General features: G+C 41.4%; 3 protein-coding genes across 4 annotated transcripts; all 3 read right to left on the bottom strand.

The window, feature by feature from the left end:
• Positions 1-1,500: 1,500 nt before the first annotated feature.
• Positions 1,501-5,928, bottom strand: dcakd (dephospho-CoA kinase domain containing). The gene is made up of 5 exons (XM_017439206.3): positions 5,636-5,928; positions 4,363-4,474; positions 3,685-3,888; positions 2,787-2,874; positions 1,501-2,606 (listed from the first exon to the last, which is right to left on the bottom strand). Exons 2-5 carry the CDS (start codon positions 4,472-4,474, stop codon positions 2,321-2,323), a joined length of 690 nt encoding a protein of 229 aa, XP_017294695.1. The 5' UTR covers positions 5,636-5,928; the 3' UTR covers positions 1,501-2,320.
• Positions 5,929-6,087: 159 nt separating this feature from the next.
• Positions 6,088-9,510, bottom strand: pus3 (pseudouridylate synthase 3). The gene is made up of 7 exons (XM_017435812.3): positions 9,085-9,510; positions 8,334-8,760; positions 7,966-8,243; positions 7,696-7,879; positions 7,442-7,551; positions 7,151-7,323; positions 6,088-6,435 (listed from the first exon to the last, which is right to left on the bottom strand). The coding sequence occupies exons 2-7, from the start codon at positions 8,757-8,759 to the stop codon at positions 6,170-6,172; spliced, it is 1,437 nt and encodes a 478-aa protein (XP_017291301.1). The 5' UTR covers position 8,760; positions 9,085-9,510; the 3' UTR covers positions 6,088-6,169.
• A 141-nt stretch (positions 9,511-9,651) lies between these two features.
• Positions 9,652-13,315, bottom strand: LOC108247818 (CD63 antigen-like). 2 transcript variants are annotated; one of them, XM_025011113.2, is made up of 7 exons: positions 12,865-13,315; positions 11,813-12,013; positions 11,638-11,712; positions 11,415-11,519; positions 10,397-10,525; positions 10,221-10,304; positions 9,652-9,871 (listed from the first exon to the last, which is right to left on the bottom strand). In XM_025011113.2, exons 1-7 carry the CDS (start codon positions 12,919-12,921, stop codon positions 9,800-9,802), a joined length of 723 nt encoding a protein of 240 aa, XP_024866881.1. In that variant the 5' UTR covers positions 12,922-13,315; the 3' UTR covers positions 9,652-9,799. The 2 variants fall into 2 exon arrangements, with proteins under 2 accessions (XP_024866881.1, XP_017291678.1); XM_017436189.3 differs by having other exon boundaries at positions 10,385-10,525; positions 12,865-13,313.
• Positions 13,316-13,634: the final 319 nt, after the last annotated feature.

Raw genomic sequence — 13,634 nt, 5'->3', positions numbered from 1 at the left:
GGGGGGGGGGGGATCACAAAGCCGAGCAGCATCGAAAGGGTCAAAACCATCGGATCAGAATGCAAATGGACCGGAGTCGTCTTTGTCACCGAGCTGACAGAAAAGCCCAGAATTAGCGCGTTACGTTGCAGCTGAAATGTTGATTTTCTTCATCACACGTGCCTAAGTGTGTTTTCGTACAGCCTTCGGTTGACTGCCCCCGCACGCCTCAGACCCAAGTCACTTTGCATTAATGCTGCGGCGTCTTGATAAAAACAAAACGCAGACAAATATATGGCTTTGGATGGAGCCAAGCGAGCCACGTCCGCTCGGTGGGGCCTCACTGCCAGGATGATGTAACCACACCTGCCCGTGGGCCTGAATCTTCATGTCTAAGCAAGGACATCATTCCTAAGTGCCCACTAAATTCATTATTTCTTTTCCCCAAGACCTGTCACTTAGACATTTTCCTACAGGATCTAATTATTGCGGAAAGTCTCGTCCCCGGAGAAGCAAAAACCGACCCGAAAGATGACGCGTTTCATGTTTTCGTCATCGCTGGCTCAATTCGTCAGTGGACGGATCGTTTCTCGTGGCTCCGGAGAGTTTCAGCGTCGTTGTTTTTAACGCCGTCAGCGAACATGGACGAGCAGACATGCAGACGACGTTAAAGGAGATCAGATCCAACAAACGATTTGATCTTCATCAGTTTGTTGTCGTTTGGAAACAATAAAGGGACGCTTGGATGGAGAAACCTTACTGGAGTTTTTTTAGTTTTTTCCTCCAAATCAGAGCTCTCATCGACAAATAAACTCAGCTCGGCATTGTGGGAAATGTAGGAGCCATGTCAGCATGTCTTAATTTTTTTATTCCGACTGGTTTTTTTGTTGTTCTTTTAATGTGTGACCATGATAAAAACACGCAAACTCGTTGCTTTGAATAATTTAACTCGTGGTTCGTTTTTGCATCCTACATCAAAATGTCTCCCTTACTACGTAATAGTGAAGTACAAATGCTGAAAACGTTTAACAGCAGCGTAAAAATCATAAAAATCTAAACACTAGAGGATACAAACGTCAAATTAATGTGTTAATTTAACAAATGCAACGCAGTTGTTTTTAATTTAAGAGTCGGAATGCAGCTCAGACTTTGTAAACTTAAGCTTTTTGGTTTTAACTTGAGTTAAAGATTTATTTCAGTTAACTTTGAAGTGAAGCTGAGAAACTTTCCACCTGTTATAAAGTGTGTAGTTGAGGGTGAGAGGCCCTTTACGGATTAGTTTACGTGCTAAATGGCCTCTCATACTTCAGACCTCCTTTGTTTAGTTAGAAAACAGTTTTTGAGATGAAACCCTAAATTCAAAAAGTGGTTTGTTTTTAAAATTGACGAGAATTTGATGGTTATTTTCCCTGCAAAAATGTAACTTTCCTTCTTCACAACACAAAGGTAACGTTAATACACGGGGTCAAACGTTACAAATTAAGAATATTGTCCAAAACAAAACATTCTGACACCATCACGTTACTTTAGAACAGTGCAGTGGTCAATTATATTTAAGTTAAACATGTCAGGTTACAAATGTTTTAGTTACAAGTGTGCAAAGAAACAAAAAAAATTACAGACTTTTTTTTTTTTTTTTTACAGAGGATGCCTCCAATGTAAGAAAATACAGAAATATGAAATCTGTTCATTCCTACTGTTCCCAGTAAAAACGGATTGTCTAATACATTCTGCCACACAGCTTCACATTATAATAAATGCTTATCACGTACGCGTCGGGTCATAACCTTCCATTTGATCTTAAAACGCACTAAAATGTTCAAATTTTGTTAAAAGAATAGGACCTGGTGCGAAATAAACGAGAACAAATTTAAAAAAAGGGGGGCGTTCTGTCTCATTTGAACAATAAAACATGTTTTAAAAAGTGAAATGAAATAAATTTTACTCGCTCAGTGAAAAGCCCGGAGTCTGACGTTGCACCGAATAAAGTTTTAGTCCCATTTCATGGTCCAGTCTTTTTAAAACAATTATTTTTAGGAACTAAGCTTGTTCAGAGACTGAGCTCTACTCTGTTGCCTTCATGGTTTAGTGTCTTCGAGGAAAAGGTAGTCAAAATTGCACGTAAAACCTTTCACAATAAAACGCATTTACCAGTGAGATTCCTAGGTTGTGAGTTAACGGGCAACATAAAACGCCACGTTGCCGCGCTGCAGTGCTCCGTGCTGTGAAAGGAACTTCACAGGGAATTGCATCGGTACCTTCGACCTGCCTTTCGTCTTGCTCTACTCACAGTTTCCCATCTGAGTGCGTCTCAGACCGAACAATCGTTCCGATCGCTCTGTTAGGACAAGAGGATCTTGGCCGCGTAGAGCAGTATCCCGCCCAGGCCGGTGGTGGCGGCGATGGCGATGACCCTCACTAACAGGAAGTCCATGGAGTCCTCCAGCTTCGTGTGGAGCCTCAGGACCTGCCGGTGGGTGTCCTCCCTGCTGCCCGAGTTCTCGACGACGTGGCTGGCCAGGCCGCGCTTCTCGTTGAGCGGCATCTGGGCAGCCACGCGCTGCTCGGCCTGCTCCTGGGTCAGGCCGTCCCTCTGCATCAGGCGCTGCAGCTGAGTCGCAGGGTCGCTACAGAAAACAAAAACGAACAAAACCAGACGATGGAAACTTTGCCACGTTAGCGCAGGAGAGCAGCGAGTCACACTAATGAGGCCGAGACAGCCGGAGAAGGGAACCAGCAGGTCACAAAACTGCTCTCAAACACCAAACTATCCAATAATCTGAAAACTGATTTAAAAGTGGTCTTACCAGTAAACTACCACAGTGTGGGTCAGGAACTTAGTGAGCCGTCTAGTTTCAAAGAGGAGGGGCACATCCAAGACCACGTAGCGGTACCCTGGGGTGTCAGAAACAATTAGCGTCAGTACACTGAAGCTGTTGTCACACTCCATGAGAAGTCATGAAACTGGCTCTCATTGGCGTGATGAAAGTTACGTCATTTTGTTCTCGTAGCAGCTTCATCTGCCGCTTCTCGACACGAGGCCCTGGCCGAACTTTTGTGGTTGGTTCAAGGTTCGTGAGCGGGTTTCGTTGCGGGAAAAGCGCTCGGACTGCAACTACTGCGTCAAATACTCCGCTAACGGTTGTAGTGCGAGCGAGAAATACGGACAGTTCTGAAGAGCGGCTGGCCAAGTTAGTTCGGAAAACAAATAAAGATTGTCAAACGGTAAAAAAACTCGTAGGAGCCAGCGCAGACATTGTGGACGGAGGAGCCCATCTGGTGAAAAGCGTGGCGCTCTCTTCGTGACAGATTTGGGAAGGCCAAACGGGGGGGATGCAGGGACGGAGCGGCGACCACGGCGAGAGGAACAGAGAGTGACGTGCCCTGCAGCGGGAGGGGCTTTCCAGGGAATTCTGCCCCGTGTGTATCGTGGACGATGAAAGGTGTGTGCGAAATTGAATGTGACCACGAACTGACTTCTTATGGAGCATGACAGAGCCCTAACACTCTACACAAAAACCAATAACAAAACTGAGTTACACATAAATGATGCCTGAAAACGTTTCTTTAAAGGCACAGGGCAGGTGCCTGATCATTTTAATATCCGTCATATTTACCCTACAGAGAATGATGTCTAAAACCTCTGAATATCCGAGCCACATTGTTTGGAAATAATCTTGTTTTCCTTGTGGAGAATCACCTCACCTTTGAGGAAGCATAAAAGGATCTCTTTGAGCATTGCTTTGTGAATCTCCGGGTGGGTGATGGAGTTCAGCAGCCTCCGCTTCACCTCGTTGGCGAAGACGATCTGACCCAGCTTCTGCCTGTCGATCTCCCCGTTCTCCAGCAGAATCTCCGAGCCAAAGTGGTAGACGATGCGAGAGTAGGCGGGGGTGTCCGGCTCCACGACTGATGCCGGGGAAAAGCAGGGACTTTTAGCATGCACACTTCCCCACGTAAAACACATCAAAATCACAATTTGATGCTTCAAATGATTAGAAAACCAGTAATGTGTGTTCAAAAAGGAGCAGCGGCTAAGAGACATAACAGGAAAGAAAGATTTTTTTTTTAGTAACAGACTCGTCAGCTCAGTGTAATTATATCATTTGGAAAACGCGGCGTTTTATTTTCCACATGCAGCTGTGCGCTCCAAAACACACTTTTATGACCTTTTCATCTGCGTCCCATCAGCTTGGCAGTTAGCAGAGACTCCTTCGTGATTCACACGCTCTTCTCCGAGCATTCGTCTTAACGAACCGAGGCTTTTTTTTTGAGAGATAAGGTTGCCTAAAGTAAGCTTCGAGTGGATGACACTTCCGGGCAAAGATTTCCGTCCTGAAAACGTAGTCGCTGTAGGTTCACAGTGAGACACGTCAAACTGACCTTTTCTGGCCACGACGTCAGCGTCAATAATGGGGCAGCCGAGCTCCCGCAGCATTGAAGACACGGTGCTTTTTCCAGAGGAAATGCCTCCTGTAAGCCCCACCAGGTACATCTTAAAGAAGACACAATCAGGCAATGTCATTAAAATTATGACGTTTCGTCCCCCCCTCCCCTCCTTTTTTGAGCGTTATTAAAACTAGATCTTTATAAACTCTAAAAGGCACAGAAACCTTAAAAGAATTGGTTTGTGAATATCAGTAAAATCTAAAAATTTAACATGGTTCTGGGATGAAATGAACACCAGGAAACAGGGAACACTCAGGTCGCCACACTGCAATTTCAAAATGTTTGGCTACAACTTAAAAACCTACATTCCCAGACCCTTAAAATAAAACGTAGGAGCAAATAAACATTCATAAAGTATGTTTACGATTCAACAAAGGGCATGTTAGTGCTTTTTATTTCCTAAACTATAGGGCTGGTAATACTAATGCTTTCAAATGCAAGGAGAATTTAAAGACTGCACATTAGAGTGAGGTTTTACAGCTTTTTAACAAACCAGGCTGATTTATTTAGTCTTTTTTTTCTCCAATTTTAACAATAATTACACCATGATGGTTCTATTAACTCTAAAAGCTCATGCGCTTAATTTTATTTATCCCAGACTTCATTTGAGTCTACAAATATTGTTATAATCCTTTTAAATTTTATTGATATTTACTAAAATGCTTTTACAGAGATCTCAAACTGAACAAATCCCTTTATAGATTTAAAAACAATTTCAACAACCAGATTTAATAATACTTTTTTTAAAAAAACTGAATGTTTTTTTCTTAGTTTAAAGATCTAAATGACTGGATTTATTTATTTTAAATCATATAATCAAGACCTACAGTGATTTTAATTTAGATTTTGAAATTAATTAAATGTCCTCAAGCATTTGTTGGAGATGATATTCTCATTAGAGAAGATTATGGGGATAAATCAACTCACAAATGTCAAAGTTAAATGCATGTTTTTGCTTCTAATGTTGCCCATTAACACGCCCCCTGCTGAGAAAAAAGACAAACTACATTGTGGTCATGTTTCATCTGTGTAGCTGGTTGTTCAACTGGTTTCCCAGCTCGAAATGACAGATTTAAAAAAGGTATAAGAAGTTAAAAACCCTGACACGACTAAAAGCTCCAATGATTTATCAAACCTGAGTTAGTCTTTGAGCTGCCAAAAATCAGACTTACAGGACTTTTATTTGTATTTTTTTTTATGGTTTTACCTTTAGGACGTCAAAAAAAATTCCTTCAAACAGCTGAAGCTCAGTGGAAATCAATGCAGGGATCCAGTTGCAGCATTAAAACCCAGGAATGCTAACAGGCTAACGTTAGCAGAAGTGTCGATCAGGTTGAAACAGCCTCGAACCACCGGTTAAACGACACCGCCGCCATTTTTTAAAAAGTTACAATAAAAACAGCAAAAAAACACAAACTGTTTGGTGGCGGCTTTGTATTAAAATACCCCTGTATGCAACTCTTAGTTGCACTCGTCTGCCAACCTAGCTTCGAGCGCCACCTCAAAATGGTCCCGACTTCTCTCCTCGCATTGAAATTAGTTCCGCTTGACAGCAAGTTCCCAACCCTCCTCGCTAAACTTACAAGAGACACACACTTCCTCAACAGTGTGTTTATTTCAAAGCAAAACAAATGTTTGCAGAAATGAAAGTATCAACACAAAATGAAAAATCAATTACTTTGTTCCATAAAGTAAAATAAAATTTAACAAGTCCATTTTTCCACTAGATAAAAAAAAACAACTAAATTTCCATCTTCTGATCAATATTTTGTTTTGGTGTATCCGAGGTATCAGGCGGACAGGAGGAATTGTGGGAGTGTTTGGATCTTTTGCCTCTGTGCACGGTTTCACCTCCGTCCTCCCCTTCCTCCCGCTCCAGTCGGCCTCTTTTCACAAAATGGTTTATCCTGGACTCCAGGCTCTCGCAGCACGGACGCTGCAGCAGCGGCCGGTAGTTTTTCTGCCTGCTGCCTTCCACCAGCCAGCAACGGTTAGAAGCCGCACCACCTGGGGGTTCAGAGCAGAGACAGAATTTATGCAAAACCTTCTATCCTGTTCACTGGAGACATCTGGACTTGGTTAAACCAGAAAAGCCCAGGAAATGCATTTTTTTTCCATTTTAGCTCCTGTTAACTTGTGTCTTTCCATTGTGCTAAAAATAATATTTTTTTTCATTCAAGTCTTACTTACATGTGTAAAATGTATCAAAATCTGTTAACAACTAAAAAAAAGACTCAATAAGAACTTTGAGAGTTTGTGGATTCTTTTGTTGGTAACAAATAACAATTGCAGTCTTAAAGACTTTGCTAGAAGTCCACAAAAAAATTAAAAAATAAAAATACAGGAAGTTCCACTGACATGAAAAAAATCCCAGTCTCAGAGTAAATTAAGCACAGTCGTCTTTAAACCTCTTTTTAATGCACAGAAAATCACTAATACAAAGTAAAGTCAATTTGCCATCATAATCTGTTAATATTAGTGCAAAAGTAAATGGAACAGGAGATCTTTTTAAATTTAGTGCACAAGATAAAAAAAAATGTAACCAGCAGCACTGAGGGGCTGCATGTCCTGTAGTTCTGTGGCTAAAATTATTAGACTAATTTGTTTTTAATGTCTAAGTGCAGCTTCAAGATCGTTAGAAGGAACACAACATATATTTTTGGTACTTGGTTTCAAAGCGTCAGTATGTTCGACCGCAGCTGCGTCTCCGTCATCGTCTCACCTCTTTGCTCCAACCCTCGGATCATCCCGTGCAGGACGTGGGTCCTGACTGCGCTCTGAGTCCAGTGCTGCTGCAGCGACGACAGGACGTGGCTCACCTCGTCCGCCTCCAGCTGCCAGCTCACACCTTCGAAGTGGCAGTCGTGGAGCACCAGAGGATAATCCACCGCCATGCTGCACGACCAGACAAAACGGGAGTCACAAATTCACACTTTAGTGATATATATATATTTTTTTTAATACTTCTCAACCTATTGGAAAAAAATAAATGGCAATATTAACAAAACCTCACCTGTACTGGGGCTTCCTGGGGTTACTCTTAACATCCACAAGCTGATCGATTATCTCTGGAGCTTCCAGCTTCTGTCCAATCAAAAGAAGCACTGCCATCATGCAGCGTACCTGCAGCAAAAACCACTAATAATTAACTCCAGAATCAGACCACAAGTACTAGAATATTCTATTTATACGAATACAGAGGTTTTAAATGAGACGATTGTTCGATTTTTCAATAAAAGCAAACTCTAGGGTGATTATTTTTGATACCTGGTGGTAAAGGAAGGCTAATCCTTTGATCTCGAACACAAACAGGTCATACTGGTCCGCGCTGGACTCGTGCTGGGGCTGCACGGGCTCGACCGTGGCCGACAGAATGGTCCTCTCAAACTGCAGGACTCCGTTCCCCACGTCCATTTTGCACAGATTGCGAAAGTCGTGAGTCCCCTCATATCTGTTGGGTTGCCAAGAGGTCTTCCAAGTCAAGCCCCGGAGAGGACGAAAGCAAGCATTGTTTGGCTCCGAGTCGTCGTCACCCACCTTTTCGCAGCTTCCGCCATCGACGCAACGTCCAGCGATCCTCGGGGGAAGTAGTAGCGGTACGTGCGCGACTGGCAGTCGAAGCGGGCGCTGAAACCTTGTGCTACTGGGGCCCAGTCCAAGATCCGAATGTCCTGTGGCAAAACTCTGTTCAGCATCTTTACGTACGGAAGCTCAGAGGTGGAAGCTTTTGACTTGGCGCCAAGGTCAACGTTCTCAGGGAGGGTGACACCCAGACCTCCACAAAACTGCGTGGAGCGCAAGTCGATGGTAATGACCTGAAGTGGAGACAAAAGCGATCATTTATGTTGCACAATATGTCCATCTGCACAGCTTTGTCACCCTGGGACTGATTGTTTTGTCCTTACTTGGGAAAAAGCACTGACTCCTTTATCGGTGCGACCGCAGCGGTGGTAGTTGGAGCTCTGCCTGTCCTGAATCAGCCGAGTCTTCAGCAGCGCCTCGAAGAGTCTGGCCTCCACCGTGTTGTCCGTGTTCTCCTGAACAGCAAAGCCCTGGTAGGCCCACCCCAGGTAGGCCAGTCTGAGGGCTACGTGGCGCTGGGGGTGTGCGGCGAAGTCAAAGGGGCGCTCTTTGCCTGATTTCTTTCTGTCTTTTCTACCACTCCCAGTGTTTCCATCATACCTGGTGCCGTCTGTGTTTCCATCGGGACACGAGTTGGACATCAGGTCACCTCCTGCTCCACTGCTCTCCTCCTCCTCCTCCAGCTGGGACCTGAGCTTCTCCAGCTCTGCCTCCAGCTCCTTAACTCTCTGTATTAATGACTCTGACATGCTGCTCGACGAAAAAGACAAGAAGAAACACTATTTAGATAAAACAATAGCACTGCTGGATAGCCAACTGTATATATATATATATGAGTTAAAGATTTAAACGTGGTAAACTCAAAATGTATGCTAACTAACTTCCCATTGGATTATTATGTCAAAGTCAAGCTGTTAAAGCTACTTCAACTAATAATTTATTTTTATTTCAACAGCTAGCTTGTCACGAACAAACTTAAATAAATTAACTGTCAGAAAACTTAAATTAAAAGCAAATAATCAAGCCTAATATTAGTAAAAGCCTTGGTTTAAATAAATAAATTAGCGTTTTTACCTTTATTTTGAGTCCCAATGTTACTCACAAAGCTCTACTTTACAGCTAGCTAGTGAACACGCGCACACTTTCCGTCTGACTGATTCGGAGTCGGACAAATTTGACAGGAGGACGCATTTCCTGCAGAGGATTCTGGGAAATGTAGTTCAGCACAAAATGGCTTTCTGGAAAAGGATAGAACTGCTGGAGAACCTTTTTTTTTTAGAGTTTACTGTCAATAAATGTCTTTAAAATTGTTTGAAATTATTTAGATCTAATATTTGTACTTAGTTGTATATTTTGGTTGTAATGGATTTTATCACAGTTATGTACGTGAGGTGAATGTGAGTAACCTAAACACATTTCCCCAAAATGCACTGTTTCTGCCTGTACTTTTTAAAAGTTACTGAGACTTTGTTATGCTGAATTTAAATGAAACTCAGTCAAGGGATGGATGCTGTGAACCAAACTGTCTGAATGGCTCAGTCTGTTTTCACTTTCCTGGCTAAACAAGGTATGACAGAAAATAAATGGCATATTTACAAACAATATTAACAGTAAGAAGACAATTGAAATGCCAGACCAAAGTTGCAGATTTTTTTAAATTATTTTTATTATGGATTATCAGTATTGGATAGTTTGCAGAAACAAGCCCTAATAATGAGCATAAAGTAGCAGGAAGGCTTCCAAGCATATCTTTAATCCCACAAGTTTATGTAACAGAGCTGTTTCTGGATTACTCGAGATTTTCATTGTTCTCCTGCTTTATGTTCAGACACAAACATAAACCAACTAACACTCCAAAAATCTGTAACAGACAAAAGCTTAAATTAAAAGCAGTACATTACATATAGAAGCATTCAAAAGGTTTTGTTTCCTCTAAAAAAAAAAAAAAAGAAACTCTAATTCAATTTATCCTAGATTTTAGACTTTTTTCTGCATGCAAGTTATTGTAAAGTTGCAAAGAGTTATGCATTCACTAGAGGAAATCCTGATATTCTCAGTTAAAATGTACAATGCTTTCTAAGGACACCTGGATTATTACCAGCTCAGTTCAGATTTCAAGGAGATACAAAACAGGTTGTGCATTCATATTTTTTGGGGCTTTTCATCATTCTTTCATTGACTTTTGAAAAAAATAAACCCAATCAGCTCACCTCTGTGACTCCAAGAGCAATGCAGACACCGCCGACCCACACCAGATTCCTCAACACAAAGAGCTTGATGGCCCTGATACACCCCTAAGGGAAGGAACACATTGCTGAAATAGCTGCTTTCAGAAAATGAGCTGGGATTCTTCAGAAGAGATCTCCCTGCAGACCCTTTTGTGTACTTTCTCCTTGTTGTGTCCACAGCCTTCGCTTTTCTCCTGGCAGCAGGAATCTGGCACGGCATGGTGGTTTTCCCAGCCCACACTCCTGGACCAGTCTGTGTAACTGTCTGCCCCGCAGCAATGGAACAGCTGCGATGAAAAGATACTTTATGGAAGTTGAATTGTTTGTATTTGAATAAATATTCACGTTCAGGCGGAATCTCTTTACATCTAGAAAGACTGAGAACAATTTCACTAATTAAAAAATGTTTTAATGCACAACTATGCGTGGGAATGTTGATTTCTGACTAACAATAAAGTTGCAAATGTGAAACTTTACAAAACCATGGCTTTGTAGACGTATTAATATAAAACAATTCCCAACCAAAACTTGCAGACAACAAATTAAAGGACACATAATTTGCACATATCTGACTAAAAATACTGTTACTGTGATGAACACTTACCTGACTCCAACAGGTCTAAAATCTAGTTGGGCAATTGTCAACAACTACAGTAGCTACTTTTTTATTTATAGATTTTTAAAAACATTTATTAAACCAGGCGAATCCCACTGAGGTCACAGATCTTTTCTTAAAGGGAGGCCTGGAGACACTAAACCTTCATTTACATTTCATGAGAAAGGAATTTTCCAAACTTCCCACTAAGTCTGAGCGGAAAACGGTTGTCTGTTTTTACAATTTTTAAAAAAACTTAATAACAAATGTCATTAAAAGATGTAGCAAAGCACAACAACTCAAACAAACCATATTTAAATAAAAGTAAAATTGGACATTATAATTAAAAGGTAAAAGTCCACAAAAGGCTAATCAGCTGTAGTCAAACAATTAAATGTAATTTGTGTTTTAGCTTAAAGCTGCTTTGTTAGTGTTTCGTATTTGGAGCAGGAAATTCCAGTTAACCTAATTATTGCTCTGTGTTTTCCTAATAACTGAATCTTTTACTTTTCCTAATATTCCTGTGTGCCAGTTCTCTTCAGTCTTCATACAAACACGAGAAATGAAGTCATGTATGTCACCTTTTCCTGAATTCTGTTGACGGCGTGCCTGTTCTCCAGGCTGTACGCGCCGATCACCAGCCGTGCTTTGGTGTCGATCCCACTGTTCATCTGCAGAAGGGCAGTCTGTCGAGAGAACAGCATTAAACTTTGTTTTAGTCAGAGCAACGTCACCTCTAGCACACTATTTTTTGCTGGTTTTATATCCAAATAATTCCCCGTGGGAAGGATTAAAGCATCTCACCCTGCTGCGAAATACATAAAAGGCAGCTCCTGTGAGGATCTCCAAAAGGATGATGATTATCAGGATGCAGATGAACTATTCCATGAAACAGGAAATCAGCGTCACCTGTTTTTTATAATCTTGTGCTGTGATAAAGTCAAACATGTCAGGAGACAAACTCAGCTGAAGTACTTACACAAGCCACCATGGAGGAATTATTAAGGAATGCACCGAAATGACCCAAGAGGGACACAGCGGCTATGGCGACACCCACGGCAATGAGGACTATAGCAACTTTAGACAAGCCGCTAGACAAGCCGCTCCCTGCAAAGGTGCCGATCTGGGAGTAAGTCGAGTACTGCAGAGCTCCAATGGTGATCAGGGCGACTCCAGAAGCCTGAAAAGCAAATATAGAAGCTGCAGTGGTAAATCCAGTGCTGCTGATCAACTGACAAGCAGTCCCCTTTTCAACCTATGACTTTACTGGGAAGGAAAATGTGAATGTGCTTGGAAAGAAACAACCCCAGTCCCCAAAAAGTTGAGATGCGTAAAATGTAAATAAGTACAGAATGCGACGATTTGCAAATTTCATAAACTTGTACTTGATTCACGATGAAACATAGTAAACAGATCAAAGGCTGAAACCAAGAAATTGTAAATTTTTTTAGGAAAAACTAAAGCAATTTTGAATTTGTTGGCAGCAACACTGCTGTGAGATATGCAAGGTCTTTTTTTTCCAATACTTCCTAAAAATAGTACAATTTCTTAGTTTCAGCATTTCATATATTTATAATGCTCCATTGAGAAAAAAACAGATTTATGTGATTTGCAAATCATTGCATTCTGTTTTTATTTACATTTGAAACAACATCCCAGTATATAGATGGGTGTTGTACTACTACAGTAAACAGGAACTCCTCATTTCCTTGCATTTGTTTGCATAAATCAACCACATCCGACAGATTTGTTGCAAAAATTTGCACAACTTTCTGTAACTTATTAGACAACAATGTTTTTTCATTAACCTTCTTATTCACAACTATTTTACTTTTACATGTTACATACATTTAATCTAAAGCAGTCCTAAATATAGTTTTTTTTAAACTGCTACTAATAACTTCACTGCTACCTACAATAACAGCAAACAGACTTAAAAATCCCAATTTCTTTTCAAACTTAGCTCATTATTAACCAATGCCCGTTGCTTCTCTCAACGCAGTAACTCAAAAAATAATTGATTTTACTTACCAAGAAGAGGCAGTTGAAGAAAATGAACCAACATTTGATGCTGCAGAACTTGCACATTGTGGATCCAGAAGAGGTTTATGTGGCGTTGAACTGGAGAAAGTTGCAGACTTTTCTCGAAGTGCGAAAACAGATCGAGCTCTTCTGTTCTTACTAAATCGTGTCAGGAGTCAGCAGACTCATAATAAGAGGAACGAAAACTAATTTATTAAACTAAAGGAACAGAATGAAAACAAAAAGGCTGACGTGGCAGCAAAAACTGAAACTAAGTACAAACATAGACAAACAAGGTGTGAAAAAACATGGAGCAAGACAAGACCAGCAGGGAACCTAGAACAGCAGCGAGACAATGAGCAAACCAATGACTAACACAGACAATGAACCAGCGACTAGTGGGAGAAATGACCGGGTATTAGAGTACTGAGGATAACGAGGTGAGTGGGAACAGGTGGAGTGATTACAGAGTCGGGACAGGTGTAGATGGGCGTGGTTAACCGGCAAGTGAGTGACTGGGGAAGGGTGAAATGTAACATGAACATGAGACAACAAAAAGCAAAATACAGAATTGAAACAAAACCCCAAACCAAAGAATAAAAATAAAACATACACAAAACCCATAGAAAAACCAAATCACCACAGTACCCCCCTCTCAAGGGCCGGCCCCAGACGGCCCCAAAAGAAAAACAAAAGACCTAGCACGGGAGGGTGGTGGGGGGTAAAAACAAAACACAGGACGGAGGGCTAACACAAAACAAATTCATCAAACAAAAAAC

This window comes from Kryptolebias marmoratus, linkage group LG17 (genome assembly GCF_001649575.2).
Source record: "Kryptolebias marmoratus isolate JLee-2015 linkage group LG17, ASM164957v2, whole genome shotgun sequence".
NCBI classification, from domain to species: Eukaryota; Metazoa; Chordata; class Actinopteri; order Cyprinodontiformes; family Rivulidae; genus Kryptolebias; species Kryptolebias marmoratus.
This window is presented reverse-complemented; position numbering and strand designations above follow the sequence as displayed.